The 26636-nt window shown below is 45.0% G+C and overlaps 1 protein-coding gene across 7 annotated transcripts in view; it reads left to right on the forward strand.

Moving 5' to 3' along the window:
- The window catches only part of Hectd4 (HECT domain E3 ubiquitin protein ligase 4), a 174062-nt gene that overhangs the window by 56126 nt on the left and 91300 nt on the right, over positions 1-26636 (forward strand). For all 7 annotated transcript variants that reach the window (XM_052755237.1, XM_052755239.1, XM_052755241.1 and 4 more), the window contains exons 7-13: positions 1576-1746; positions 12944-13136; positions 17135-17293; positions 23271-23384; positions 24084-24224; positions 25618-25850; positions 26189-26334. In XM_052755237.1, the coding sequence (XP_052611197.1) occupies positions 1576-1746; positions 12944-13136; positions 17135-17293; positions 23271-23384; positions 24084-24224; positions 25618-25850; positions 26189-26334 (1157 nt within the window). The remainder of the gene's footprint in view (positions 1-1575; positions 1747-12943; positions 13137-17134; positions 17294-23270; positions 23385-24083; positions 24225-25617; positions 25851-26188; positions 26335-26636) is intronic.

The following is a 26636-nucleotide window of genomic DNA, read 5'->3' on the forward strand; positions in this document are numbered from 1 at the left end:
ATTTCTGAAGATATTACTTCTCTAGAACTTCATGTTGACCCACCCCCACAACATCCCCATGTGTATACATGTATATATGTGCGTTTGTTTATGTGTGTATGTGCATATATGTGTTTCATGGGTAGGCCTCTGAGTTGCTGGGTTAATAGGAGTGTGCCATCACATGTGGCTTAAAGACTTTTTTTTCTTCCCAAAACAATCTTGTTCGCATCTTAGACGGTCTTTTAATAAAAAAACCAGAGCCAGATATTAGGGTGAAGGCTAAAAGATCAGAGAAGCAGAACAGCCAGCCACTAGTTCTTACCTCTACAGAATCCTTAGCCTAAAGAGAGTGAGTTCCTGTTTCCTCACGCCTTATATACCTTTCTCTGCCCTGCCATATTACTTCCTGGGATTAAAAAAAGAAAAAAAAAAGCATGTGTGCTTCTCAAGCAAAGGCATGAGATCTCAAGTGCTGGGATTAAAGGCGTGTGCCACCACTGCCTGGCTGGCTCTGTTGACTGATCTTCAGGCAGTTTTATTAGGGTACATAATATATCACCATACAATCTCATGTAACTCAAGCTGGCCTTCACTATGTAGCCACAGAAGACCTTAAATTCCTGATCTTACCTTTAGCTCCTTGGTGCTGGGATTACAGCATGTACTCCATGCTTACTTTTTAAATTTTGTTTTCAATGTTAGAACATACATGCATAGCTGATTCAAAGGATTTAGTAAATGTTTTTCTATCAAAATGTAACTGGAATTAAAGTCTATTTGCATTTATTGCTTGGCTGTTCATATTTATTTATTTATTTTTTAAAGATTTTATTTATTTATTATGTATACAGTGTTCTGCCTGCATATATGCCTGCAGGCCAGAAGAGGGCGCCAGATCTTATTACAGATGGTTGTGAGCCACCATGTAGGTGCTGGGAATTGAACTCAGGACCTTTGGAAGATCAGTCAGTACTCTTAACCTCTGAGCCATCTCTCCAGCCCCTCATATTTATTTTATAGTCCATTTTATGAACTTTTATGCTCTTACTATATAATTTTTATGTGTTATTTGTGTATATAAATAACAGTTTTATTCTGATGAGAAACCTAATGAATTTTCCTTTTGGATTTCAAAGTGCCAATGAGCTGTCACATCAAATTAGAATTTCTTCATCCTATGTCAGGCATGGTGGCTCATGCCTTTAATCCCAACACTCAAGAGGCAGAGGCAGGCAGATTTCTTGTGATTTCAAAAGCCAGCCTGGTCTATAGAATTAGTTCCCAGACAGCCATTGCTACATAGTGAGACCTTGTTTTCAAAACAAAACAAGTGCTGGAGAGATGGCTCAGAGGCTAAGAGCACTGACTGCTCTTCTAGACACCCCCACCCCCCACACCCCACACCCCTCGCCAGTTCAGTCACAACCATCTATAATGAGATCTGGTGCCCTCTTCTGGTGTGCAGGCACACATGCAGGCAGAACACTGTATCCATAATCAATCAATCAATCAATCAATCAATCAATAAATCTAAAAAACAAACAGAAAAAAATCTCTGCATCCCGCTAATGAAGGGCCCTCTTTCCTGTCCAGGTGTGCCAGACAGTGCCCATGCCAGCCAGTCCCCTCCCCGCAGGCAGTACCATGAGCACCGTGCACCTTTCCTCTGATGGCACTTACTTCTACTGGATCTGGTCTCCTGCGAGTCTGAATGAGAAAACCCCAAAGGGACATTCTGTCTTCATGGACATTTTTGAACTTATGGTGAGTTTAACTCTCATTTTGTATCATTTCAGAAAAATATTTTTTGCTTTCATTTCAGGCCCAGCTATAAGGAGCCTGCAATCCTTACAAGTGCCCAGTGTGCCCAGTTTCCTTGGTACTGGCTTTCCTCTTGCATGCCCTTGGAGACTCTGATTTAGGGCTGTGTGGGGTCAGTGGATCCTGTCTTTCTGAAGAGTAATCTGGCAAAGAGAGGAGATGACATTACTGTATGCATTGTAGGAGGGTCTTAGCAGAAATGCTTGTGGGCATAACTGAAGTAGCAAGAACATCCCCATGGGCAGAAATGAGCACCTGGGATGTCACAGTTGGAGCTATGAGAAGGTATTGGATGTCAGCTGAATACTCACTGTGAGCCAATAAATAGTATTCTACCCTGTGGGTGGGAGCATGGTCAAGGCCCTAGCCGATCAAGAGGAGCTTGAGTTCTGTCTGGCTGCAGGGCAGTTGAGTCGATTGTGGTGATGGTAGTGAATAAATGAAAGATTACTCATAAACAACTAAGAAAATAAGTAATGATTTTAGGCAGTGAGAGAACCAGTCTAGTTTGCCAGATAAAGAACTTGGGAAAGCCAAATATGATGATGACCCAGAAGGCTGGGAAGGCTGGGGCAAGGAGGATCATATTCTTGAGGCCAGCCTGTGCTACATAATGAGCTTAAGAATGACTTGTACTACATAGCAAGGCCATGTCTAAAAAAGGAAGAAAGAAGAGAGGCCTGGAGAGGTGACTCGGTGGTTAAGAACACTGGCTGTTCTTCCAGGGTGTTAGAATTTGGTTTACTGCCGGAGTCCAGCACCAGCAGGTCAGAGAAACTGGAGAGATGTGGAGGCGGTGACTGAACACACAGGAGATTTATCTGAGGAGCAAAACTTACTTCCTTTCTTTCTTTTACTCTTACCTTTTTATACCTCAGACAGAAATTTCTACACACAAAAAAAGATTACTTCAAAACCACAAATTACATATTTTCCAAAAACAAATTAAAATCTTTACACAAGAGGAAATCACATTATGATCACAAGTTACATATTTTCTTAGAAGCTCACATGTACTTAAACTTTTTCCTTTGTATTATTTTTCCCACCATGACATCTTCATCCCAAGGCAATGAGTCTTTCGTTATTGGTTAACAAACTTTAAAGCAAGCCAAGTGTATTTCAGCCCAGTGCCTTTGTACTGGCTGACAGCAGTTTGTGGTTACAGTGTAGCAAATTCTCCTCCGTATTCTCTACAAAATCTTACTCAAGTGGTCTAGATAACCAGTCCTTTTTTCAGTTTTCTTTACACATAATAGGGTCATTTAATTTCCTTTCACAACTTTGTTTTTTCAGAGAGGACACTGAAACCTGTGATTAAATCTGTAAGCTATATGACCAAGGAACTCAGATATTTCAGAATAAATAATACCAGGCTTTAATAGATATCTGACACAAGAATGGAAAATGGTACATTATTGTAAAATTTTAGATTATTTAGAATACAGTGAGAATTCTAAACTTTCTAGACATAACACACACACATATACCAAATGATGAGGAATTAGGAAAAGACTAGGCTAGTCAGTAGGTTTCTCGATGCAAAAATAGAGATGTATTTTCACACCCATGGTATACTGATTCCCAAAGTATGAACCAGCTGTGAAGACAGCACAAAGCTGTGTGTAGGTCTCTGGTTTTGCAGTCAAAGGCCACACCTGCTGGAGGTGATGAACAGCCTTGCTGCAGCGGAAAGCAAAGGCTGGGGAGGAGCATGCTTTAGGTTGGAAGGAGACCTTTGAATCACTGGGGGAGGTCCGACTGAAACAGATCAGGCGTATGCTTTGTGTCTCCAGGTCTCCTTCCCCAGGACTTGGATGGGCAACACCTGTACCTGCTGAGGTGTATACTTCACTTATACCAACACTTACACCTCACAGGTCCTGTCCTAAGACTCTTGATCTTCCTGACTTTTGAGTGCGGGGATCAGGAGCTGAGCCACCATATTTGGCTTGCTCCTCTCCTCTTTCTCTCCTTTCTTTTTTGTCTTTAGTCATAGTGAGTTGTCTCACTATGTTGTCCAGGCTGTCCTCAGACTTACATAGATCTGCTTGCCTCTGCCTCCTGAGTGCTAACACTAAAGGTGTGTGCCACCATGTCTGGCCTTTCATCCTCTCTAGAACCTTCTTGAGGTACGTACATCACACCACCACACAGCTCTTCCCAGTCCAGCTGTGGTTTACTTTTTGTTGTTAAGTGGTCAACCAGCCGCCTTTTTTCTTGAGCATGTAGCTGTGTGCGATGTAATTGATCTGTACACGGTTACAGAAACTACTCACCGTCCTGTGGAAAAGCCTTGTGTGCCCATCCTCCTAGCAATCATGATCCACAACTTGTTTCCAAGACCCCTTCCGTCCGCTCTAGCTGCTCTTCTTCCTCATTTGGCATATGGCTTTCTACTGCAGGTGCTTAGGCCGCCTTCGACAGAACCTGTCCCTGGACTGGAGGTGCAGAACTCAAATGAATAAGCTGTCATAGGATTTAACTAAATGGCTCGTCTTTCAAAACGACTTGTCATGAAATGCCTTTTACAACGATTAAGTAACCATTATAGGAAGACACTTAGGTGTACGATGTAAGAGATGGGATGTAGGGGCCAGTGATTTGGCTCAGTAAGTAAGGGAACCTGCTATCTAGCCTGAGCACTTGAATTCAATTCCAGGACCCATATGGTAGAAGGAAAGAATGACTCCCACAGGCTGTGCTCTGACCTCCCAGCACCTGTCATGACACACACACACACACCTACACGTACACATACACATTGTATTAGTTAGTTCAAAGCTGTGATCAAACACTGTGACCAGAAACAACCTGAGGAGGAGAGGCTTTATTTTAGTTTACAGCTTATAGTCCATCATGCAGGGAAGTCAGGACAGGAATTTAAGGCAGGAACCTGGAGGCAGGAACTGAAGCAGAGCTCATGAGCTCTGCTTATTGGCTTGCTCTCTATGGCTTGCTCAGCCTGCTTTCCTATACAGCCCAGGACCCCCTGCCCAGGAGTGGCACCACCCATTGTGGGCTGGACCCACCCCCACCAATCACTAATCCAGAAAATTTGAGCCAGGGCATGGTTGCACTTACCTTTAATCTCAGCACTCCAGGAGGCAAAGGCAGGTGATCTCTGTGAATTCTTTTTTTTTTTTTTTTTTTTTTGGTTTTTTGGTTTTTCGAGACAGGGTTTCTCTGTGTAGTTTTGGTGCCTGTCCTGGATCTCGCTCTGTAGACCAGGCTGGCCTCAAACTCACAGAGATACACCTGGCTCTGCCTCCCGAGTGCTAGTATTAAAGGCGTGCACTGCCGCCGCCACCCCGGCAATCTCTGTGAATTCAAGGCCAGCCTGGTCTAATACTGAGTTCCAAGATAGCCAGGGCTATATAGTGAGACCCTATCTCAAAAACAAAAAGCAAACAAACAAAAACCAGAAACACAAAACAAACAAAAAAGAAGAAAAAGAAAGAAAATGCCTACAGGCCAATCTTAATGGTGGCATTTTCTTAGTTTGAGGTGCTTTCTTCAAGATGACCTAGCTTGTGTCAGGTTGACAAAAAACTAACCAGCACATGCAGAAAGAAAGGAAAGAAAGAACTAAGAGAAGGAGTGAATGGGTATCAGGGACTATGGGGGTCCAGCCCCTCGGTAGTCCCCTCCCAGGGTCCGGGAAGAATCTACAACCAGCTGACAATTAATCTTTGATGAGAAGAAATGAATCTATGTACACGAAACTCCTTAGTCCATACACTTTATTCTTCTGAGTCAGTTACAAGCTTATATTCTGCTCTCGTATTTAGCTCATTTCTAGCCTGATTTCTCTCTACACCTGTCCGCGGTCCCCTCTGGGTTCTATCTTAATTCCTTCATCTATCTCTGCCCCTTCTAGGTTCTCATCTATCTTGTTCCTTCCCATATCATCTCCTCTCCCATCTCCTTCTCTCTCCTCATCTCGTTCTTCCTCATCTTGTTCTTCCCCATCTGGCTCTTCCTCATCTTCCATCTCATTCCTCTAGTCCTCTCTTCTAGCCCTTCAATCTAGTTCTTCCCCATCTCAGTTTGTTCCTCTCAAGTTCTTACCCATCTAGTTCTTCCATTCTCTTTTCCCTTCTCTGTCCTCCAGTGCCCTGAAATCCTGGTATGTATACACTTACAAGCAGTATTCCCTTAGCAGTGCAAAGCCAGGCTTCCAGGGTCAAACAGAGGGGTGATAAGAATCACATAGGGAGGCAATAACCGTTAATTATCATTTGCAACCCCAAAGGGAAGTGACCAATGGGGAAATGAATTAACTAAAGGCTAAATTTGGGTAATATCTAAGAAGAGGGCTCTTATGTGCTCAACTATAATCTTAAACGTGAATGGTAGAAAATGTTAAGAATCTATAAGTTGCTAGGTCAATGGGAGAAAATAAAACTGTCTTTTTTCCTGTGATTCATATCTGTCCAAGCTATCTGTCATTTTTCTGCAGGGTGGGGGAAAGTGTGCTTGGTCGCTAGACAACCTTTACAGCTAGATGCCTCTGGTGATAGTTAAAGGGAGATCTGGAACTAGAGGTAAGGTTTGGGAAAGGAGGAAGTAAAGCTTAATTGGCACATCCGCCAGGCCTTCTCAAACAGGTAGCCTGGATGCTTAAGTCTGTTCTTAGAGAGTACAGAGGCATCTCTGATAAAGTACTTTCCTCCATGTGGGGATGGACCTGGCCGGATGCTGCCAATGATGATAATTACAGGGAGGCTTGAACTGGGGTTCTGGCTGAGCATAGCTGTCAGTGCAGAAGGTTATCCAAATATTCCTAGAAGTGGTTAGGTAAGGAGTTAGAGGTCTATAAAGTTAGTAAGGCTGTAAGAAAGGAGGGTCCGAGCTAAATTGTGTAAAGCTATTACTGAACATCCACCTGACCTAGGCAGTGTCTCCTTGTGGAATTTGTCTTAAATCCACTGTGGACTGTTATTACTGCTAGTCCTTGAAAGTGGCCAAGGGAGATATCTGATTCCAGAGAAAGCCTTTCCTGAGGCTGTTCTCCAAATACCTGGAATGTGTATGTCCAGAGAGTGATCAGTCCACACTGTTAGCCCTTCTTAGGGAAAAGTCAATTGGGGAAAACTATGAAGGCACACATGATTTTCATAACAGAAGACGGCTGATATATAACAAGCTAAGTAACACCAAAAACTCCTTGGGATTTGGCTTCCTCTGGAGGAAATCCTTGATCCCTCCAGGTAGTGACTTTGCCATAACCAGCCGAGTTCTTATGATATATTCCTGCAGCCCACAGCAAGTGGAGAGAAGGGGGAGAGAGTGTGGAGGACATCAAACAAGTCACTCTAGCAGTGGCCATGTGCATCTCTTGTGCTGCCTGTGGGCACAGCAGCCATAACACCTTCAGACTGGACTGGGACCTGGACGGTGGCCACGGGCCCCTGCCCCCATTACCCACAGTAGTCCAGGCTGAAGCAGGGCCTTATGCGGCTGGCTTACAGGAAGGAGTTTTTTATAGGGAGCAGAGCACTCATCATGCTTCTTTGAGCCTCATGCTTATGTGCAAAAGCAACATGGTCAAGTTTAGAGTTGGGGGAACTCAACAGTGCAGGAATACAGGCTAGGTCATTCTGTTTGGGGGTACAGGCCTCCTGAAACTCCAGACTCTCAGAATTCCAACCTTGGAGGCTCTAGAACTGTCTGTATAGCAACCTGCCTGGACCCTGTGCTGGGGACTCCTGACACTCTGTACCTCTCAGAGCACTCTTCTTAGGTCCTGCTTGTTTTGCCTGGAAGGTCCCCTGCTCCTATAAACACTGCTTCACATGGTGGGACTCAGTGGCACCTTACCTCTTGTGCTCTCTTCTCAAGTCCTGGGTCTCTCCCCCTTCTCCCTAAGAGTTGATTCCCACAAACTATGACCTAGATAAGTAAGCTCCTCTCCTTCATTCACCCAAGCCTTTTGTTGTTGTTGTTGTTTTCCTTTTTGAGGCAGGATCCTTCTATGTAGATCAGGCCGGCCTCTGCTCCTAGAATACTGGCTTAAAAGCATTTGCCAGCATGCCTGGATGTTTATTTAGTTTAAATGAGTAACTGCTATACTGCTTTGTCTGGGTAGCTGGTTGGTGAACTTTTGTCTTCATGGACTTGGGTAGGAGCATAGGAGTTAATTAAGAAAGGGGAAGAAAAACATAAATACAGCTGGTGCTAAATGCTGGGAGGAAAGAAAGTAGGGCAGTGGGAGAGGACAGGGTCTCCTGTGTCTTAGGTGGCTGGTGGGGCCCTTCCTAACAGGCAGGGTGAGCAGTTTGCTTGGGACTAAAGGATTTCTTGTGACATGGCACCTCGATGCTAAAATTAGAACAATCCTGGCAAATTGCAGAGAGTAGACAGTCTGGAAAGAGGGGACAGCAACTAACAAGGCCTGCAGTAGAAGGCCAGTGTGGTATCCAGGAGGGGACAGGCCATGGTCACTGAGAACATGGTGCCAGAGGACCAGGCTGAAGCAGCTGAGACTGAGTCAGTTAGCAGATGCCAGCCCTCACGGCCTTCAGAGCAGTAGATTGTTTAAAATGCATTCATTTGTTTGCATGGGAGGGGATGCACTTGCCATGCGTAAAGAGGTCAGAGGACAACTTTTGGGTTCCTCAGGCTTGACAGCAAACGTCCTTCCCGACTGAGCCATTTCACCAGCCCAGTGTCATGGGTTTCGTGTAACTGGGAAGTCAGCAAAGGGCTTAAACAGGACAGGATGTGGATTTATGGTACTTTAACAAATATTTTATTTTTAATTATGTGTCTGTGTATGTGAGTGCCAGTGCCCACAGAGGCCAGGGACATCAGATCCCTGGAGCTCAAGTTACAGTTGTGAGCCACCCTAAGTAGATGATGGGAACCAAGTGCTCGTAACTACTGAGGCATCTCTGCAGTCCCAGGACTTATTTATGTTTTACAGTGATTGTTGGGTGGTGTGTGGCTAATTCACTAAGGAGAAGGCTGGCTAGAGCAGGCCAGTGGCCTGCACTGGGAGAGATGCCCTTGTCGCTGCTAACTATACTGCTTCTCACCCCTCACCCTCCTTTTGAGCTCAGTAGCCATGTACTCTCTGAGCTGCATGGCTGAGTGTTGCTAAAACTGCCCAAGTTCACTCCAGGAAACTAATGAGTTTACTAGGCTTCCTTACAGACTATAGATGAGAGGTGAATTTATGGGAATGTGGGAGCTCGTCCCCCAACAGGGGGCACCTGAAAAGCCTTTACCCACCAGGACTTCCTTGTAGCTGCAGAAAGGGAGACCTCTTTCCATGTCTTCCCTGGTTTATGTATACTATAGCCCTTCCCAAGGGCCATGTATCGTTAAGGCAGAGATGCTTACAACAGGTGGTAGGAAGTGGCTGGATATTCAAGTGAGGGTCTCTGACCCTCCCCACTCCTCCACGAGGGATTTTTAACAGTTAACATACCCAAGGGATAACCTATTTTGCAAGGGGGTACAGCCGAACTCAAGATGGTGGTTGCTTGGCTCAGAGTACAGTCACCCCAACACTGAGATTGTACACATTTAGTCCTCGTGCCCTAACCTGTTCCTCCTGCTGCTCACTGGTGCTCTGTCCTCTCAGTTTGCAGAGCACTGAGTGTAGTAAGAGACTGTTTTACATTAGCTATTGATTTCCTCATAGGGCCAAATGGTAATGCTTTTGAATGCCAAGCTTAATAAGATCGATTTTTGTCTTGGATGCTTTTACAGGGTTATATTTAGAGTTGTGTAACATAAATAGAGCATGAGGGTGTGGGTAAAATAATGCAGTAAGAAGTAGATGTATTAAATTTTAGGGGACAAAAGGCCATTTAAGTAGAAATGCCAGAGGCAGGGGTGGGAGCAGTGAGGTAAGGAGGACACGGCTTAAAGCAGAAGCAGTAGAGAAATGGGGTGTTATCACAGAGGCTGGAGCTGCATGTGAGGGAGGGCCTATGGGAAATGCCTCCCCAGGGCTGGCGGTGTTCTGGCGACCAAGGCTGCAGGCACGCACCCCTCAGGCAGCTGGCATTCAAGGACAGGCTGTGAATGAGTTACTGTGTGGTCATTTTAGAGAGGAGCAAACAGTGGGACATGCTCATTTGTGGATGGTGGGGGACTGATGGGCAAGCAGGGAAGGCTGCTGGTGACAGGAAGTCACCTGTGAGTTGGTGACTTTCTGAGATCTGAATAATGGGATTGAGCCAGCCCTGGGAAGTTCTGGGTACAGTGTTCCAGCTGAGTTCTTGGACACCAAATCAATGGCTTCCGTAAGTGGAAATGTGGAGCTAGGAGGCAGGAGAGGAGCCAGCAGGGTCCCTGTTGGCTCTACCTACGTAGACAAAGTAAGTGCTTACAGTAATAAACCAGGGAAGGGCTATGCCACGGAGACCACAGAAGCAGAAACTCCAAAGGTCTGTGGCCATGGCCACCCGCAAGGGAGTTAAGGGGAAGGTGGGTTACAGTGTGCTGTCCGGGGTGATGCTCGTGAGAAGGTACAGAGTTAAGAGGCCAAACCTAGGAGGAGTGAGAAACAGAGGGTATGGGAGCAGAGCAGCAGTCTGGGGCTCCTCAGAAAGCCCTGCCCTTCTCCTCTGAGAACACGTGTGCAGCTGCCCTGGGATCTTCTGACTGCACTTCTCAGTTGTATGCTTTCTCTTGCCCTTTGCTGCCAGCCTTTCGCTCTAGACCCGGCTTTGCTTTCGGTGGGCTTCTAAAGGCCTGGCCCGTGGCACCCTTGTTCTTGTCTTCAGGGGTTGCAGCAGCAGGCCAGGCTTGCTGGCTTCCCTGGTGGGGTGGGTCTCTGAGGCCTTCCATGTCTAGGAGGCTGGGTTTGCCAGGGGCATTGGTTAGCACAGGCCTCCTGAGATGGATCAAAGTCTTTGTTTTAAAAACACATTCTTAGCCGGGCGGTGGTGGCGCACGCCTTTAATCCCAGCACTCGGGAGGCAGAGCCAGGCGGATCTCTGTGAGTTCGAGGCCAGCCTGGGCTACCAAGTGAGTTCCAGGAGAGGTGCAAAGCTACACAGAGAAACCCTGTCTCGAAAAAACCAAAAAAAAAAACAAAACAAAAAAAAAAAAAAAAAAACACATTCTTTCAAACTGGGGGGTGGTGGCACAAACCTTTAATCCCAATACTTGGAAGGCACATCTCTGTGAGTTCGAGGCCAGCCTGGTCTACAGAGTGAGATCCAGGACAGGCACCAAAACTACACAGAGAAACCCTGTCTCGGAAAAACAAACAAAAACAAAAACAAACTAACAAACAAAAAACCCCAAAAAACAAAAAAACCCACTGGCCCAGATCTGAGTCATTTGACAGTGAATCCAAGTGGAATGTTCTATGTTTGAAAACAGAGAAGGCAGTCAGGAAAAAGAGGCAAGGAGGAGGGGTGAGAGAAGCCAGGACTTGAGAGCAATCTCAAATGGCTTGAGAGAGATGCTTCTTCTTGGGAAGTTGGCAAGGGGAGAACACAGGGCCTTGAATTGGAGAGGAAATGAGGAAGAGAAGCTTCTGGGAAGTGATCTGAGTCTTCAGCAATGAGAAAAGCAGGGAAGTTTTTGAAAAAAAGAAAGAAGGCAGAGACATGATTGGCAGATCTGTAATCCCAACACTGGGAGGCCAAGGCCAGCTTTGACTATATGTGAACTTGAGGTCAGCCTGGGCTACATGAGACCCTGTCTCAAAAAAAGGAAGAGAAAGAAAGATGGAGGGAAGTGTAATAGGCTTTCTTGGACCTCCAGCCCCCCAAATCATGACATGGAGACTTATTATTAATTATGACTGCTTGGCCCAACAAGGTTTGTCTGTGTAGCCCTGGCAGTCCTGGATCTCACTCTGAAGACCAGGCTGACCTCAAACTCACAGAGATCCCCCACTAACTCTTATAACTTAATTTAACCTATTTCTCTCATCTATGTTTTGCCTCCAGGCTTTTTACCTTTCTTTTATCATGTATGTCCTACTCCATGTCTGTCTGTCTGTCTGGCTGCTGCCTGGCTGGCAGGCTCGGGGCATCTTCCTCTCTTTCTCCCTCATTCTCTCTCTGTTCTTGTTCTCAGAGTCTAGAGTCATTCCTCCTCCTATTTATTCTCCCTTTCTGCCAGCCATGCCTATCCCTCTACTGCCTAGCTATTGGCTGTTCAGCTTTCTATTAGACCAGTCAGGGGCCTTAAGCAGGCAAAGCAACATATCTTTACATTGTTAAACAAATATAGCATAAACAAACCTTTACATAGTTAAAGTAATATTCCGAAACAGAGTAGGACATAAGAATGAAGGAGAAGGAAAAAGCCCAAGGCAAAACGCAGATGAAGAGAAACAGGTTAAGTTTGAAAAGCTAGCCAGAAACAAGCTAAGCTAAAGCTGAGCATTCATGACTGTGATTAAGTCCCCATGTCTTTATTTGGGAGCTGGTTGGTGGCCCAAAAGAAAGCCTGCTACAGGGAAGGAAAGAAAGACAGAGGGAAGGAAAGAAAGACAGAGGGAAGGAAAGAAAGACAGAGAGAAGGAAAGTCGGTAGGTGGTTTGTTTGAGTCAGATCCGTATTGTTGAGGGACTTTGCTGGGGAGTAGTCCAGGCTGAGTGAGAGAACTGGCAGGTCAGTCAAGGTCCACTTGAAGTTTGCTGTGTGTTTCAGCCAGGCTGGGTTGCTCCAGGATTGCTCTGCCATGCCCAGTCAGCTGGCGCTAGTGCCCGCTACTGTGGGAAGAGCAGTTAGGTCTTCGCAACTAGTTACATTTCCAAAACACGTTAACCTCACAGTTGTCCTCAGCAGCAAATCAAGGCCTGGTTGATGGGTTTTCCTCTCTCTTCCTTGTACCTGTGAGAAGGCTCATAATTAGTGAGCAACTGCCTCTGGGATTCAGTATAAGGGTTCTCATCAACAACGTTTTGCAGAATGTATTAATGTTGACTGATTTCACTTTGAATATGGGCTGCTATGAAAAACGACAGCTCTGAGAGTGAGCTTAGCCTTCTCTGTCTGAAGCGGCTCCTTTGGAGCATGGATGTGGTTTGCATGGAAAGATGCGTTTGCTCAGGTGGCTGGAAAATGCTTTGTAAGCATCCTGGTCACAGAAATAATGTACAAAGATATCTGCTAATTGGATGGAAGCATCATCAGGACCTCTTTTCTTCTTTAAATATTAGGTGGAAAATGGGGTATTTGTAGCCAGCCCACTTCAGGAACGCACAATTCTAATGCGAAAAGAGGGTGAATCTGCCAAAAGCATTAATGAGATGCTCCTGAGCAGACTGTCTCGGTACAGAGCCTCCCCATCGGCGACACTGGCGGCCCTGACTGGCTCTACCATCTCCAACACCCTGAAGGAGGATCAAGCAGGTGGGTTTGCCTCTTCCTGACCACCTGCCTACACCTCCTCAGTGCAGCACACACAGCCCACCTTCCCTGCACCAACCCCAAAGTGACTAGCAGGTCCAAGCTACGGGCAGAGTGTGAGCCCTGGAACAGTTCTGCCTTACCTGTACCTGTCTCTGCACCATCCTGTCAGGGAAGACATGGAATGTAGTCCTAGCACTTTGGCAGCTGAGGCAGGGGGATTGTGAGTGGGAGGCCAGCCTGGGCTAAAACCCTCCTGGAAAAAAAAAAAGAGTATCTGAGTCTGAGCTAAAATGGATTTGATCTCTGCTTTAATCCTTTCACTGTTTGAAATACTAGGAAGAAAAGCTCTTGTGGTGTATTCATATGAGGCTGTCTAGTAAATACTTATTGTTATATTAGAGTGTAAGGACAATCCCTTGTTGCCACAGGCCTCTGTGGTATCACTGTGAGTACTTCGTTAATGCTTGCTTTATCGTGGTTAGGCCATTTGAGTCAAAGGAGATACTTTGTACAGAACAGTTCTTATTTAATTATTTATTTATTTATTCATTTATTCATTTATTTATTATATATACAGTGTTCTGTCTGCACGCATCCCTGCAGGCCAGAAGAGGGCACCAGATCTCATTACAGGTGGTTGTGAGCCACCATGTGGTTGCTGGGAATTGAACTCAGGACCTTTGGAACAACAGCCAGTGCTCTTAACCTCTGAGCCATCTCTCCAGCCCCCAGAACAGTTCTTTTTAGCTAAGTAAATGTTTTGGGGGTTGGCAAGATGGCTCATTGGGTAAAGGTATTTGTGGTCAAAGCTGACGACCTGAGTTTGGTCCCTGGATCCCATGTACTTTTACATGAAAGTAAAAAGTGAAAGCAGAGAACCAACTCCACAGAACTGTATTCTGACCACCATATGTACACAGATACACACACACAGTAACTAAACAAATGTAAAGAAGACATCCAAAAGTAGGCACTTTTCATGCCAGACTAAAATAATGATCTGTGTTTATACCTCCAGGCTCCAGGCCAACAAATCCTTTTCAGTATACTTAGTACATCTGTTTCCTTCCTTCCTTCCTTCCTTCCTTCCTTCCTTCCTTCCTTCCTTCCTTCCTTCCTTCCTCCCTCCCTCCCTCCCTCCCTCCCTCCCTCCCTCCCTCCCTCCCTCCCTCTCTCTCTCTCTCTCTCTTTCTTTCTTTCTTTTCCTGAGACAGGGTTTCTCTGTGTAGTTTTGGTGCCTGTCCTGGATCTCGCTCTGTAGACCAGGCTGGCCTCGAACTCACAGAGATCCGCCTGGCTCTGCCTCCCGAGTGCTGGGATTAAGAGTGCACCACTGGCACCACCGCTGCCCAGCTTTGTTTTCTTTGTTAAATAACGAAAGAAAACAACAACCTACCTCCCAGCTCCACAGATACTCTCCCACCATGATCTCATGCAGCCAAGGATGGCCTCCAGATCCTGATCCCCAGTCTTTACCACCTAAGTAGGCTCCATAGCTGCTAGTGCTATGTGTGTGTGTGTTTTATTTTTATGTGTATGTATGTTTTGTTTGCATGTGTACTGTGTACTACACTTGTGTCTTCTCATGGACCAGAAGAGAGTGTTGAATCTCCAGGAACTGGAGTTACAGATGTTACAGATGGTTGTAACCCGCCATGGCGCTGGAATTAAACCTGGGTCTTCTGGGAAAGCAACAATGGCTCCTAACTGCAGAACCATCTAGACCTCAGGAGGCAATATTGTAGTTAGAATTTGTGGTAGGGTGTGACGGCTCATCCCTGTAAACCTAGCACTTGGGAAGGTGAGGCAGCCTCAGCTACTGAGAGACCCTGTCTGAATCACACACACAAAACCCCCAACAATACACATTTAGAGTTTTTGTGAAAACTGTTATCTTTATTCAAAATGTGATTTTCGTTGTCCTTTATATGAATTTTTGTGTTCATTTAACATGATGCTACTCCACTGAAATTCCAGCAGTTCTAGTCCACATGGATCTGTGAAAATTAGTTGAACATTCACAAAATGAGCTAGAGAGATAGTGTAGTTGTAACACATGCAAAGTAGGCATGAGGACCTGAATTTGCTCCCAACATTTGAGGAAAAAAGCTGGTTATAGTGGTGCACTGTTGTATTCCCAGGACTTGGGGAGTGCGGGTCTCTGTGAGTTCCAGGCCAGCCAGGGCTGCAGTGAGACCTTGCCTGAAAATAGAAACAGCAAAAGTAAAGTTGACAGCTCCGTAGTAATGTTACTGAAGTTGACTTCAGACCTACACACACACACACACACACACACACACACACACGCACACACGCACACACGCACGCATACTAACCCAATCATAAATAATAAAAATCATTTTTAAAATGTGGAGTTTTGTTCTGTGACAAGCTAAAACATATTTCCTGTCAATACGTGTCTGTGAAAACACCTTGATGAACATATTAGGCTGCAGAGTTGCTGAAGTTTTCCATTCATTACTTTATAGATTTTCATTACTACAGGAATTGATGTTCTGGATAAAGAATATATTTGTTGAGGGCTTAAGTTTTTTAAAAATGGAGCTGTTTGAAGCAGAAGTATTCAAAACATCAGAAAGAAATCTTTGCTGCTTTTGCAGAAGCCTGGGGTTAGGTTCCTAGCACCCACACTGTGGCTTACAGCCACCTGTCACTCCATCTCCAGGGGATCCAATGTCCTCTTCTGATCTCTGTGGGCAAATTAAAATATAAGCGTTAGAAAGAAAGGAAGGGAGGGAGGGAGGAAGGAAAGAAGGACGGAAGGAAGGAAGGAAAGAAGAAAAGAATAGATTCCACTTTCCTAATCTAAACCCCAAGAATGATTTTTCTCTCTGTTGAGACTGTGAATAATTCGTTGTGTTTTATAACCTGACAGCTTCCCAAAGCTCTGGTGTGCTTTCTGCTAACGTCATTGGTCCTCACTGAGCTCACCTACAAATCTTAAGTCCACTCTTCAGTGCCTGGACACAGGGGAGATGATGTGCATTCCATACCTCCTGACTAGAAACAATAATTATTCTGTTGATGATAGCTTATGTCACAGACCCTCAAAATAGAAAGAAATGTATATATAATAGATATTGTAAGCCATGCAGGTTTAAAATTACTGTGTCAGAAATGTCCTGCTTTAAGCTGTGGGCACTCAGGCACCAGAGTCATGTGGTTATCTGTGAGTTCCAGGCTGTCCAATGATACATTGTTTCAAAAATTGTTTTCTATAAAATGAAAAACAGCAAGAGCCGGTGTGTCTTTTAAGCATGTTTAATCGCAGTACCCGGGAGGCAGAGGCAGGTGGATCTCTGTGAGTTCGAGGCCAGCCTGGTCTGCAAAGTAAGGACAGCCAGGACTGTTACACAGAGAAACCCTGTCTTGAAAAACCAAAAAAAAAAAAAAAAAAAAAAAAAAAAGGAAGAAAGAAAAAAGAAACAGCTTAATAGCTTAATTATCAACTCCCAGTTAAATGACAATAGGAATTCTGTTTTGAGATTTATTCCATGTAAGCTTTCATTCTTTTGGAAGGATTTTTAGAGTCCTAAGGCTTACTGGCCATTGGGAACACCTTCAGGACAGTCAGACCACCCCATAGGCATCTTGGAGTCAGCAAATAATTCTTGCTCTTCCTGCTTAATCTTTTTATTTTCTTTTATTTAATATGATGGGTGTTTTGCCTACGTGTATGTCTGTGCACCACCGCTTGTATGCCGAGTACCCTCAGACATGAGAGATTCAGATTCCCTGGAACTAGACTTACAGACAGTTGTGAGCTGCTCCATAGGGACTGGGAATTGAACCTGGGTCCCCTGGAAAAGCAGCCCGTGCTCATCATCACTGAGCCAACTCTCCAACTCCCTCCCTTTCTATTCGTGGCCTGTCTTGGTTTCAGTGCAGACTCCCTCATTATATCTAAGTCTGTTTTGTTAATCAGATTCATCAGAATGCAAACTACTTTTACTAAGTACTTTCATTCTCCTCTCCAGCAAATACTAGCTGTGGCCTTCCTCTGAAAATGCTGCGGAAGACACCCATGTACACTTGTGGCACATACTTGGTGATGCTGGTCCCACCTCCAGGGGGCTCAGGCAGCTCTGCCACCCGCTCTCTTTTTGGTGGAACAAGTGGTCTGTCTTCTTTAAAAAGTAAGTAGATTTTATTTGTAATGCTCTTCCTGATGTATCTTAGTATTAGTTACTTTTTTGTTGCTCTGATAACACACCATGACCAAAGGCAACTTAAGAGTTTATTTTGATACTGTTCCAGAGGAATAAGGGTCTGTCATAGAAGGGAGGGATGACAGCAGAGCATGAAGCTGAGACAGTCTCTCTATACAGCCCTGGCTGTCCTGGAACTCATGTTGTAGACCAGGCTGTCTTTGAACTCACAGAGTCTGCCTGTCTCTCCCTCTGAATGCTAGGATTAAAGTTGTGCATCACCACACCCAGTTAGAAATCACATCTTTCAGCACAAGGTTGAAGGAGAGAGAGTGATCTGGAAAGTGTGAGGCTTTAAAATCTCAAAGCCTGTCTCCACTGACATATTTCCCCCCGAAGGCTGCACCTCCCCATAACTTCTCCAAGCAGCATCACCAGCTCAAGACTGAGTGGTCGGAGTCCTGAGCCAATACGGAACACTTCTCATCCAAACCACTGCAGTCGCTAACTCTGAAATGTGGAGCATTGTTATTTATCGTTTGAAATTTACTCTGTTAGAGTTTGTTTTCTGATAACACAAACTAATAATGGTCAAGGAGTTACAGCCTGAGAATTAGTTGATCTGGGGCTGAGGACAGCACCCAGGGCCTGTGTATGTTCTTACCCCTGAGCTACATCCCAGCCCTCAAAATAGAACTTTTTGAACTTGTTTTATTTATTTTATTTTATTTATTTATTTTGGTTTTTGAGACAGAGTTTCTCTGTGTAACAACCCTAGCTGTCCTGGGAATTAGCTCTGTAGCCCAGACTGGCCTGGAACTCACAGAGATCCACCTGTCCCTGCCTCCTGAGTATTGGGATTAAAGGCTTGTGCCACTACCACCTGGCTAAACTTGTTTCATTTTTTCATGCAGAGTCTTACCATGTAGCCTTATCTGGTCTAGAACTATAGCAATCCACCTGTCTCTGCCTCTTGAGTTCAGGGATTAAAGGTCTCTTGAGTTTTGGGTCTTTTTCACTTACTGAAATTTAGACCCATTTGATTAGAATGGTTCTTTTTTTTGGTTTTTCGAGACAGGATTTCTCTGTGTAGTTTTGGTGCCTGTCCTGGATCTCACTCTGTAGACCAGACTAGGCTGGCCTCGAACTCACAGAGATCTGTCTGGCTCTGCCTCCCGAGTGCTGGGATTAAAGGCATGTGCCACCACCGCCCGGCTAGAATGGTTCTTAATGGACCATTTCCCACGAGGACACAGTTGATGCCGTCGTGGTTCCATATTAGCCCAGGAAATGCTTCCTTCTATGGCCTGTTCCACATTGGTCACCATGGGTCTCAGCACAAGGAGACACCAGTTCTTGCCTTTAGACCATAGGGGCTGCTAGGTAGTTGGGCTGAGCTGACCTTTAGGAGCTCTGAGGAGTGATAATGTTTGTGACAATGAGAAATGGTCATTGTTGGAAAGAGGAGCCAGGTGTACATGTTTCAGAATGTGGGGGTACAAGTCATTGTGGAGTGGGCTAGAAAGGAGAGACTTCTTGGAGTCTCAATTTGGAATGGTAAGAAATGGGTATTTTTTATTTTGTTTTGGTTTTGGTTTTTGGTTTTTTGAGACAGCATTTATGTAGCCCTGACTGTCCAGGAACTCATTCTGTAGACCAGGCTGGCATCAAACTCAGAGATCCTCCTGCCTTTACCTCCTGAGTGCTGGGCCACCACACCCATGTAAGACGAATTGCTTAACGGTCTTATTAATAAAAAACCTGGAGCCAGATATTGGGGTCAAAACTGAGAGATCAGGAAAGCAGAAAGAAACCAGCCACGTTCTTACCACTAGAAAATCTCAGCCCAAGGAGAAGGCTCTTCCTGTATACTCACACTTATATGCCTTTGTAGCTAGAGTTTTCCTGCCTGGCCCACAGTCAGGACAAATCTCTCTCACCTGCCAGTCCCACAGCCTTTCAAACCCAACCAAGTAAACACAGAGGCTTATTTTGCTTACAAACTGTATGGCCGTGGCAGGCTTCTTGCTAACTGTTCTTACAGCTTAAATTAACCCATTTCTATTAATCTATACCTTGCCACGTGGCTCGTGGCTTACCGGTATCTTCACATGCTGTTTCTCATCGTGGCAGCTGGCAGTGTCTCTCTGACTCAGCCTTCCACTTCCCAGCTTTATTCTCCTCCTTGTCCCGCCTACACTTCCTGCCTAGCCAATGGCCAATCAGTGTTTTAATTATTGACTAATCAGCAACACATTTGACATACAGAACATCCCACAGCACTTCCCCCCCTTTTTTTTTTTTTAAAAAAAAGGAAGGTTTTAACCTTAACAAAGTAAAATTACATATAATTTGGGAATTTGGGCGTAGCTTCTCTTACTACTTCCTGCTGGAGGGGGGCGCTGTATCTTATGGGGATACAAAGGAAATTTTAGGATTATGGAAAAGTCCATGAGGGTGTATCGTCTGAGCCAGTTGCCTTCAAACCATTCTGGATGTTGGATCATCTGGGCCATGGTGTCATCGGAGACTTTTCAGGGGGTCTTGGCTGGTCAAACCTGATGTGTCTTAATCTGGAACAAATCCATAGCCTCTGGCTTTCTGTGGAAACAAAAGCAGAGTCTCCTTTCCAAAGTAACATATCCTTATATCCAAATTTTGAAGTCAAGGTACCTTTAAAATATACATTTTGGCATAACTCAACAGCTTTTACAACAAATGTTTTTCTGCAGTTAAAAGTCCCAAAGACAACACAATGCAGATTCTCTGTGTAATATCCATTTTTACGTGGCTTATTTTTTATACTACCTTTACTGTCTCTTTAAAGACTTTATTTTTTAAAACTGTGTATTTGTTTCTATAACTCTATATATCATCTTTTTTGTCTCTTTCAAGCCTATGTATCTTTTACACACATTGTAAACTATTACATCTGAATCTGTCTTATTGTGAATCTATTGCCTTAAACTGCAGCAGCTGTAGCTGCTGGCTCCACCCACCTTAGCTTCCCAACATGGCGTTTTCCACCAGCTCTGGGAGCTATCGTGGGTCTCTATGCTTTTAGCCAAGCAGTGTGTAGCCCAGAAACCTCTTTTTTTGTTTTGTACCAGCAAAGGCTAAATCCACCATGCAGCTCAAAGTGCCACTTGCAAAGGCCTCATTCCCGCCATAGGCAGGTCGAGCACGCATGCTAGGAACCCACCAGTAGCTCAAACCAGCAGCTGCCGCTCATTTGAGAGAGACAATTAGGAACTGTTTTTAGCTCCGTTTTAGAATCTTTTCTCAGGTTTTAGGTGGAAACTCTTGCCCCACGTTGGACGCCATTTGTAGCTAGAGTTTTCCTGCCTGGCCCACAGTCAGGGCAAATCTCTCTCACCCGCCAGTCCCACAGCCTTTCAAACCCAACCAAGTAAACACAGAGGCTTATTTTGCTTACAAACTGTATGGCCGTGGCAGGCTTCTTGCTAACTGTTCTTACAGCTTAAATTAACCCATTTCTATTAATCTATACCTTGCCACGTGGCTCGTGGCTTACCGGTATCTTCACATGCTGTTTCTCATCGTGGCAGCTGGCAGTGTCTCTCTGACTCAGCCTTCCACTTCCCAGCTTTATTCTCCTCCTTGTCCCGCCTACACTTCCTGCCTAGCCAATGGCCAATCAGTGTTTTAATTATTGACTAATCAGCAACACATTTGACATACAGAACATCCCACAGCATGCCTTGTCTGCTCTGCCATCTCACTTCCTCTCTCCCCTCATCTACGTCACTTCCTATCTGTCTCTCCAGACCTCTGTGGTTAGTGCTGGGATTAAAGGCGTGTGCCACCACTCCTGGCTCTGTTCCCAGTGTGGCCTTGAACTCACAGAGATCGGATGAATCTCTATCTCCCGGGGAATGCTAGGATTAAAGGTGTATGCTACCATCGCCTGACTTCTGTGTTAAAGTAGTGGCTGGCTTTTTCCTTTGATCTTCAGATAAGCTTTATTGGGGTGCACAAATCAAATATCACCACACACCCAGTGTGAGAAATGGGTGTTATTCATCTGTGTGTACAAGCAGAGTAAGGGCTCTATGATAGGAAGTACACCGAGAAGATGGTGGGTGAGACCATTTTGTGGGGTGGAACAGTAGGAAACATGAAAGAAGGAGGGCTGGGCAGTATAGCCAGGAGAGTTTTTATCTAGTATGTTCAAGGCCCTGGGGTTCTTCCTCAGGGCCAGGGGAGACATAGACAGTAGTTTAGTCTAGAAATAGTGTGGTTCCCACTACAATGATGGTGGAGTAAGAAGAGGAATGTAAGAGCTACAGTACTGAGACCGTGTGGAGAAGGAGGAAAGGGGCCAGGAATGGTGGAGCACACCCATAAGACCTTGGAACAGTGTCCTCAACCTTCTAACACTACAACCCTTCAATACAGTACCTCATGCTGTGGTGACCCCAACCATAAAGTTATTTCATTGCTATTTCATAACTGTAATTTTGCTACTGTTATGGATCACAAGGTAAATATTTGATATGCAATATACCTGATATGAGAACCCAGAGGGGTCACAACCCACAGCTTGAGAACCACTGTTCTATTATTTGGGAGGATCAAGAGAATGGGCTACATAGTGAGTTTAAGGCCAGACTCTGAAGGAAAAAACACCACAAATAAACAAAAAAAAAAAAACAAAAAAGAAGCTGAGTAGGTAAATCTAGGCAGGGTGCTGCACACCTCTAATCCCAGCACATGGGAAGTTGAAGCAGGAAAATCAGGAGTTTGAGGCTAGCCTGGACATCATGGTGAAATTCTGTGGGTGTGGGTGTGGGTGTGATGTCAGCAGTAGCAACTAACATATACATGCCTGACATTTTAAACTCACTTCAGCTGCATGGCAGCTATGAGGTAGGTGCCTGTCCTAGTCAGGGCTGTTGCTGTGATGAAACACCATGACCAAAAGCGATCTGGGGAGGAAAGGGTTTATTTAGCTTACATTTCCACATCTTAGCCCATCACTGAAGGAAGTCAGGGCAGGAACTTAAGCAGAGCAGGATCCTGGAGGCAGGAGCTGATGCAGAGGCCATGGAGACATGCTGTTCACTGGCTTGCTCCTCCTGCCTTGCTCAGCCGCTTTGTTATAGAACCCAGGGCCAGCAACCCAGGGACGGCCGCACCCACAGAGTGTGTGTCAAGCTAACGTAACGCTATCCAGCACAGCACCTATCTCGGCTTTACAGGTGAGGAACCTGAGAGGCTAAGGACTTTCCCATGCCATCCAGATGTGGTAGAGCCGAATTCAAACCTAGATACCCAAAGCCCCTCCTCTCCACTGTTCCACTCTCCGGTGTGGAGGGAAAAGTCCAAGTGTCTGTGAGTCACATTGAGAACTGGGAAGGAGAACAACCTCATACCAATGCTCACAAGGGCCAGCTGAGACGTTTCCTAACACGCTGCCGTCCTGTGATGCCAGTCTTCCTGCCCTCTTTACAGTTTCTTTTTGACCTTTTAAAGTAGAAAACCACCTTCATATCAACAGTGCTGTTTTAAATTCATTTTCAGAAATAGAGTTCAAGCCGGGTGGTGGTGGCGCACGCCTTTAATCCCAGCACTCGGGAGGCAGAGCCAGGTGGCTCTCTGTGAGTTTGAGGCCAGCTCGAGGTCAGCCTGGTCTACAGAGCAAGATCCAGGAAAGGCGCAAAGCTACACAGAGAAACCCTGTCTTGAAAAACAAACAAACAAAACAAAAAACAAAAAACAAAACAAAACAAAACCCAAACAGAAATAGAGTTCAGTATCAAGCTTAGGAAGACATTTGGTCAGCATTGCTTTCAGGGATCTTCTGTGTTTGTTTTCTCTTAGTTGTAGTAACCAACAGATAACAACCAAAACAGAATTTTCAAAAGAAGTCTGGTTAGGAGCCTAAAATGGAAACTTTGAAGAGTAGTCTTCAGGATCATTAAATAGATGTCTGTTTCCACAGTCCTGGCCTCCAGCTTGGTGTATAACATTTCAGACGGTCAGTTCACAAGTCGTGCGGATCTCATAGATGCTGCTGGAAGCTCACTGGGGCGTGGTGCTCTTGTGCCAGGATTGGGTAAGACACAAATACACCTGTTTCCTTGGAAGATTCAGCTTGAGTGATTGCTCTTGAAAATCTTGCCAATTTTCTGTGGCATTTCAGTTTCCTTAAAAGAGAGAAATGTTAATATCCTTTAGTTTAGGGACTCAGTGTGGAAGCTGCCATATGTAAGATTCTCAGATGAACTGCCGTTGAAGACACTCACATTACATTGTAAGACGATGCCTGTTACATTCTCAAAGTTTCATGCCATACAAAGGTTTATTCCTCTGAAGAACACACGTTAGGAAATGGACCCAATGTCATACGTAGTGCTTGCTCTTTGTCCAGACTACTGTGGAGCACATATAGAAGTTTGGGACTCCCTAGAACTTTTTATCTTCCATTGATGTTACCTGTTCCTGGTGTCCTGGATTTTTCATGAAAGCCATCTGAATCCTTTTTGGAAGTAGTTCATATGAACTAGTTGCTGCGAACCACGTATTTTGTGACGTGTTCCATCTGACATAGGAGCTGAGCAAAATTGCAAATTAAATTTAAGCTTTTTGTTCAGTTCCAATTTAGTGTGTTGTCACATAGTTCATTGGGAGTAGAGGTACGGCTGTCAGCACTGGCGGAAGTTCTCGCTCACTCTTTGTTCTTTGGCAGTTCTGTGGGGAATATGTGTACGGGTGTGTGGTGGTACAGTAGCTGAATGAACTGTGTTCTTTGCAGGTGCCTGTTACGATACTGTGAACAACATGCTATGGACCTGCTCAAATGACTACATCGATCAGTGGTGCAATCCTGGGAACCAGGCCTTCCATTACGTGTGCCAGAGACTGGGGGTCAGCCATATCATCACCGAGCCCAAAGGTGAGCAGCACTCTCAGCTCCCAAATATGACAGACTAGAGTGGCAGCAGTAGGTGGGAATGTAGACCAGCAACAGAGTGTATTTTCAGCTTCCTTCTTGGAACTTACAAACTAAAACCCACTGTTGTCCATGGCGGGAAAGGCTGGGTATGGGGAAGGAGAAAGCATGTAAATCAAAAAGCATATAAATGGGGAGGCTTTGAAGAACTTGCAGACTTTTAAAAGGAAAACTCCTATGTCCCTCCCAAAATCTAAATGTAGATATAAAATTTGATTATTGGTGCTGCGGAGGATCCCATGTAATCCCAGCACATAGGAGGCTCAGTAGAAGGACTGCTATTCATTCTATGCTAGCCTGGGCTACAGAATGTGAGTTCTGGTTCAAGCTGGGCCCAAGATCCTACCTCAAAACAAAACCCAAAACACAACATTGATTATTGGTTCTTGGACTGGAATCCTATGCTATTATAATGTTTTATACTGACAATAGCTTAGTTATATCCAAAAGATGAACAGTCTTTGCCCAAATCCTGCTGCTAAGACTTAAGACTCCCAAGGCAGGAATAGTGGGATCTAGTAGGACCCTTGGGGTAACAGGTAAGCATGGGGTTTCTTTTTAACCACGGAGTTTCCAGAAGTCTTGTCTTCATAACTGCCCATGCTTGCATCCTTTTATGGTCTTGTAAGCTGCCTTGTAGGTGCTGAGACTCAAACCCATGTCCTTTGGAAGAACAACCATTGCTTTTAACCACTGAGCTGTCTCTCCAGCTCCCAAAGCTGTCTTTCTTGTACTTTGCCTATGTAGACTATTCTCCTCCTCCATCCTTTGAATGCCTGAAACCATCCATGAACCGTGAAGTAATTATATAAGAAAATGCTTGTTAATCCTCAGGTTTAATTGATAAACATCTATCCAAATGGGATAGAAATGCTGAGTTCTGTGGGAAGGGGGAGGGGGGACTCGTGGACAGGACTTCTTTCTTCCACAGGGCAGCCATGGAAGATGACTCTAAGTCTTCTCGAATGGTTGCCAGCATGGACTGAGGTGCCTGAATTCAAACCCTAGCTCTATCACTTCGCAGTTGTGTGATTTAGGGTAGCTTAACCTCTCTCACTCTTTGTTCACTGGTCTATAAAATAGGACTAAAAGAATTTAAATTTGTAACTGTGCATGTCAGACTTTATCCCATTGCTAAGCATACATAGCTAGTTCAGTAAGCGTGGCTACCTGTGTTACATCCCATACTGTGGCAGGAAGGGTGCTAGAGCAACAGTGGTATCGATGGGCACCAGGAGTCTGTCCTTGTGTGTGTATAGCTTGTGTACACTGTAGAGTTGCTCCTCTGGGACACCTGTCATGTCTTTCCTCACCATGCTTCCTTTGCATCTTCCAGAAGAAGCAATCAGCACAAATGAGGTCATAAACCAGTTACTGCACCATGTTGGCGCCATGTGCATTCACCAGCTCAATCTTCTGGCCACAAACCCCAACCTTCCCATCACTAGCGTCCTGGGCAAACAGCACCCCATTGAGGCACGCCATCTGAGCAGCATTTGTGACATCATGGAGAAGGCCATGGTTAATGGAGACACCTGTATCGTACGCTGCATCCTTGTTGTCTTTCAGGTACATATTCTGTGTGGGCTTAGCAAGATGACACAGACTCCTCCCAGAAGAAACACTTTCAGCAACCTCTGTTTTGCATCTTGCCTCCTTGTAGTTCTGTGACCAGGGTTGTCAGCATCGTGTGCATTGCACTTGGATTAGTGGGATGAAGGCTGTCTCATTGCTGTGAATGTGTATAAGATATTTACTCTATCCCATTGTGCACTGGAAGAGAATGGAGTGGAAAATGCACCTGGTTATCTTTTCACAAGGACAGCTACCCTGTGCTTTCTTCTAGAGGGCTAATTTTATCCTGGATGGAATGAGCATACTTAGCTCTGCCTCTTATGTTTCTGTAGGTGGTGTTTAAATTTTTCTTCAGCCCACAAACTGAAAGGAACCGAGACATCATTCGGCGGTCAGGATTGCTTCTTTGGCAGTTGTTGATGGCACCAAAAGATCAGATCTGCCCTGAAATTCAGAAGGAGGTCTGTCTTGCCATCAGGTAAAAAGCAAATGGGTTTTATTAGTGCTCCCTGCAAAGTAAGCAATGCACCAGAACGCTCTGTGCAGGCTGTAGCCTAGATAGCTTAGCCTACCAGGAAGGAATCTGGACCTCACCAACTGAAGACCATTTCCATTGTGAAAAGAGCAAAACTCTTGTAAGGGCTGTGAGTGGACAGTGCAGGTAACTAGCGTGTTCTCAAGTGTGAGTGTGGAGGGTGCTTTGGAGCATGCTCTGGCAGTCTGCTCTGCCACTCACATTGACTGTGGCCATAGTTTGATGCTTCTGTTTCCTCAGATGTG

The sequence above is a fragment of the Peromyscus californicus genome, unplaced genomic scaffold, assembly GCF_007827085.1.
Source record: "Peromyscus californicus insignis strain IS unplaced genomic scaffold, ASM782708v3 Scaffold_2__1_contigs__length_46816999, whole genome shotgun sequence".
NCBI lineage: Eukaryota > Metazoa > Chordata > Mammalia > Rodentia > Cricetidae > Peromyscus > Peromyscus californicus.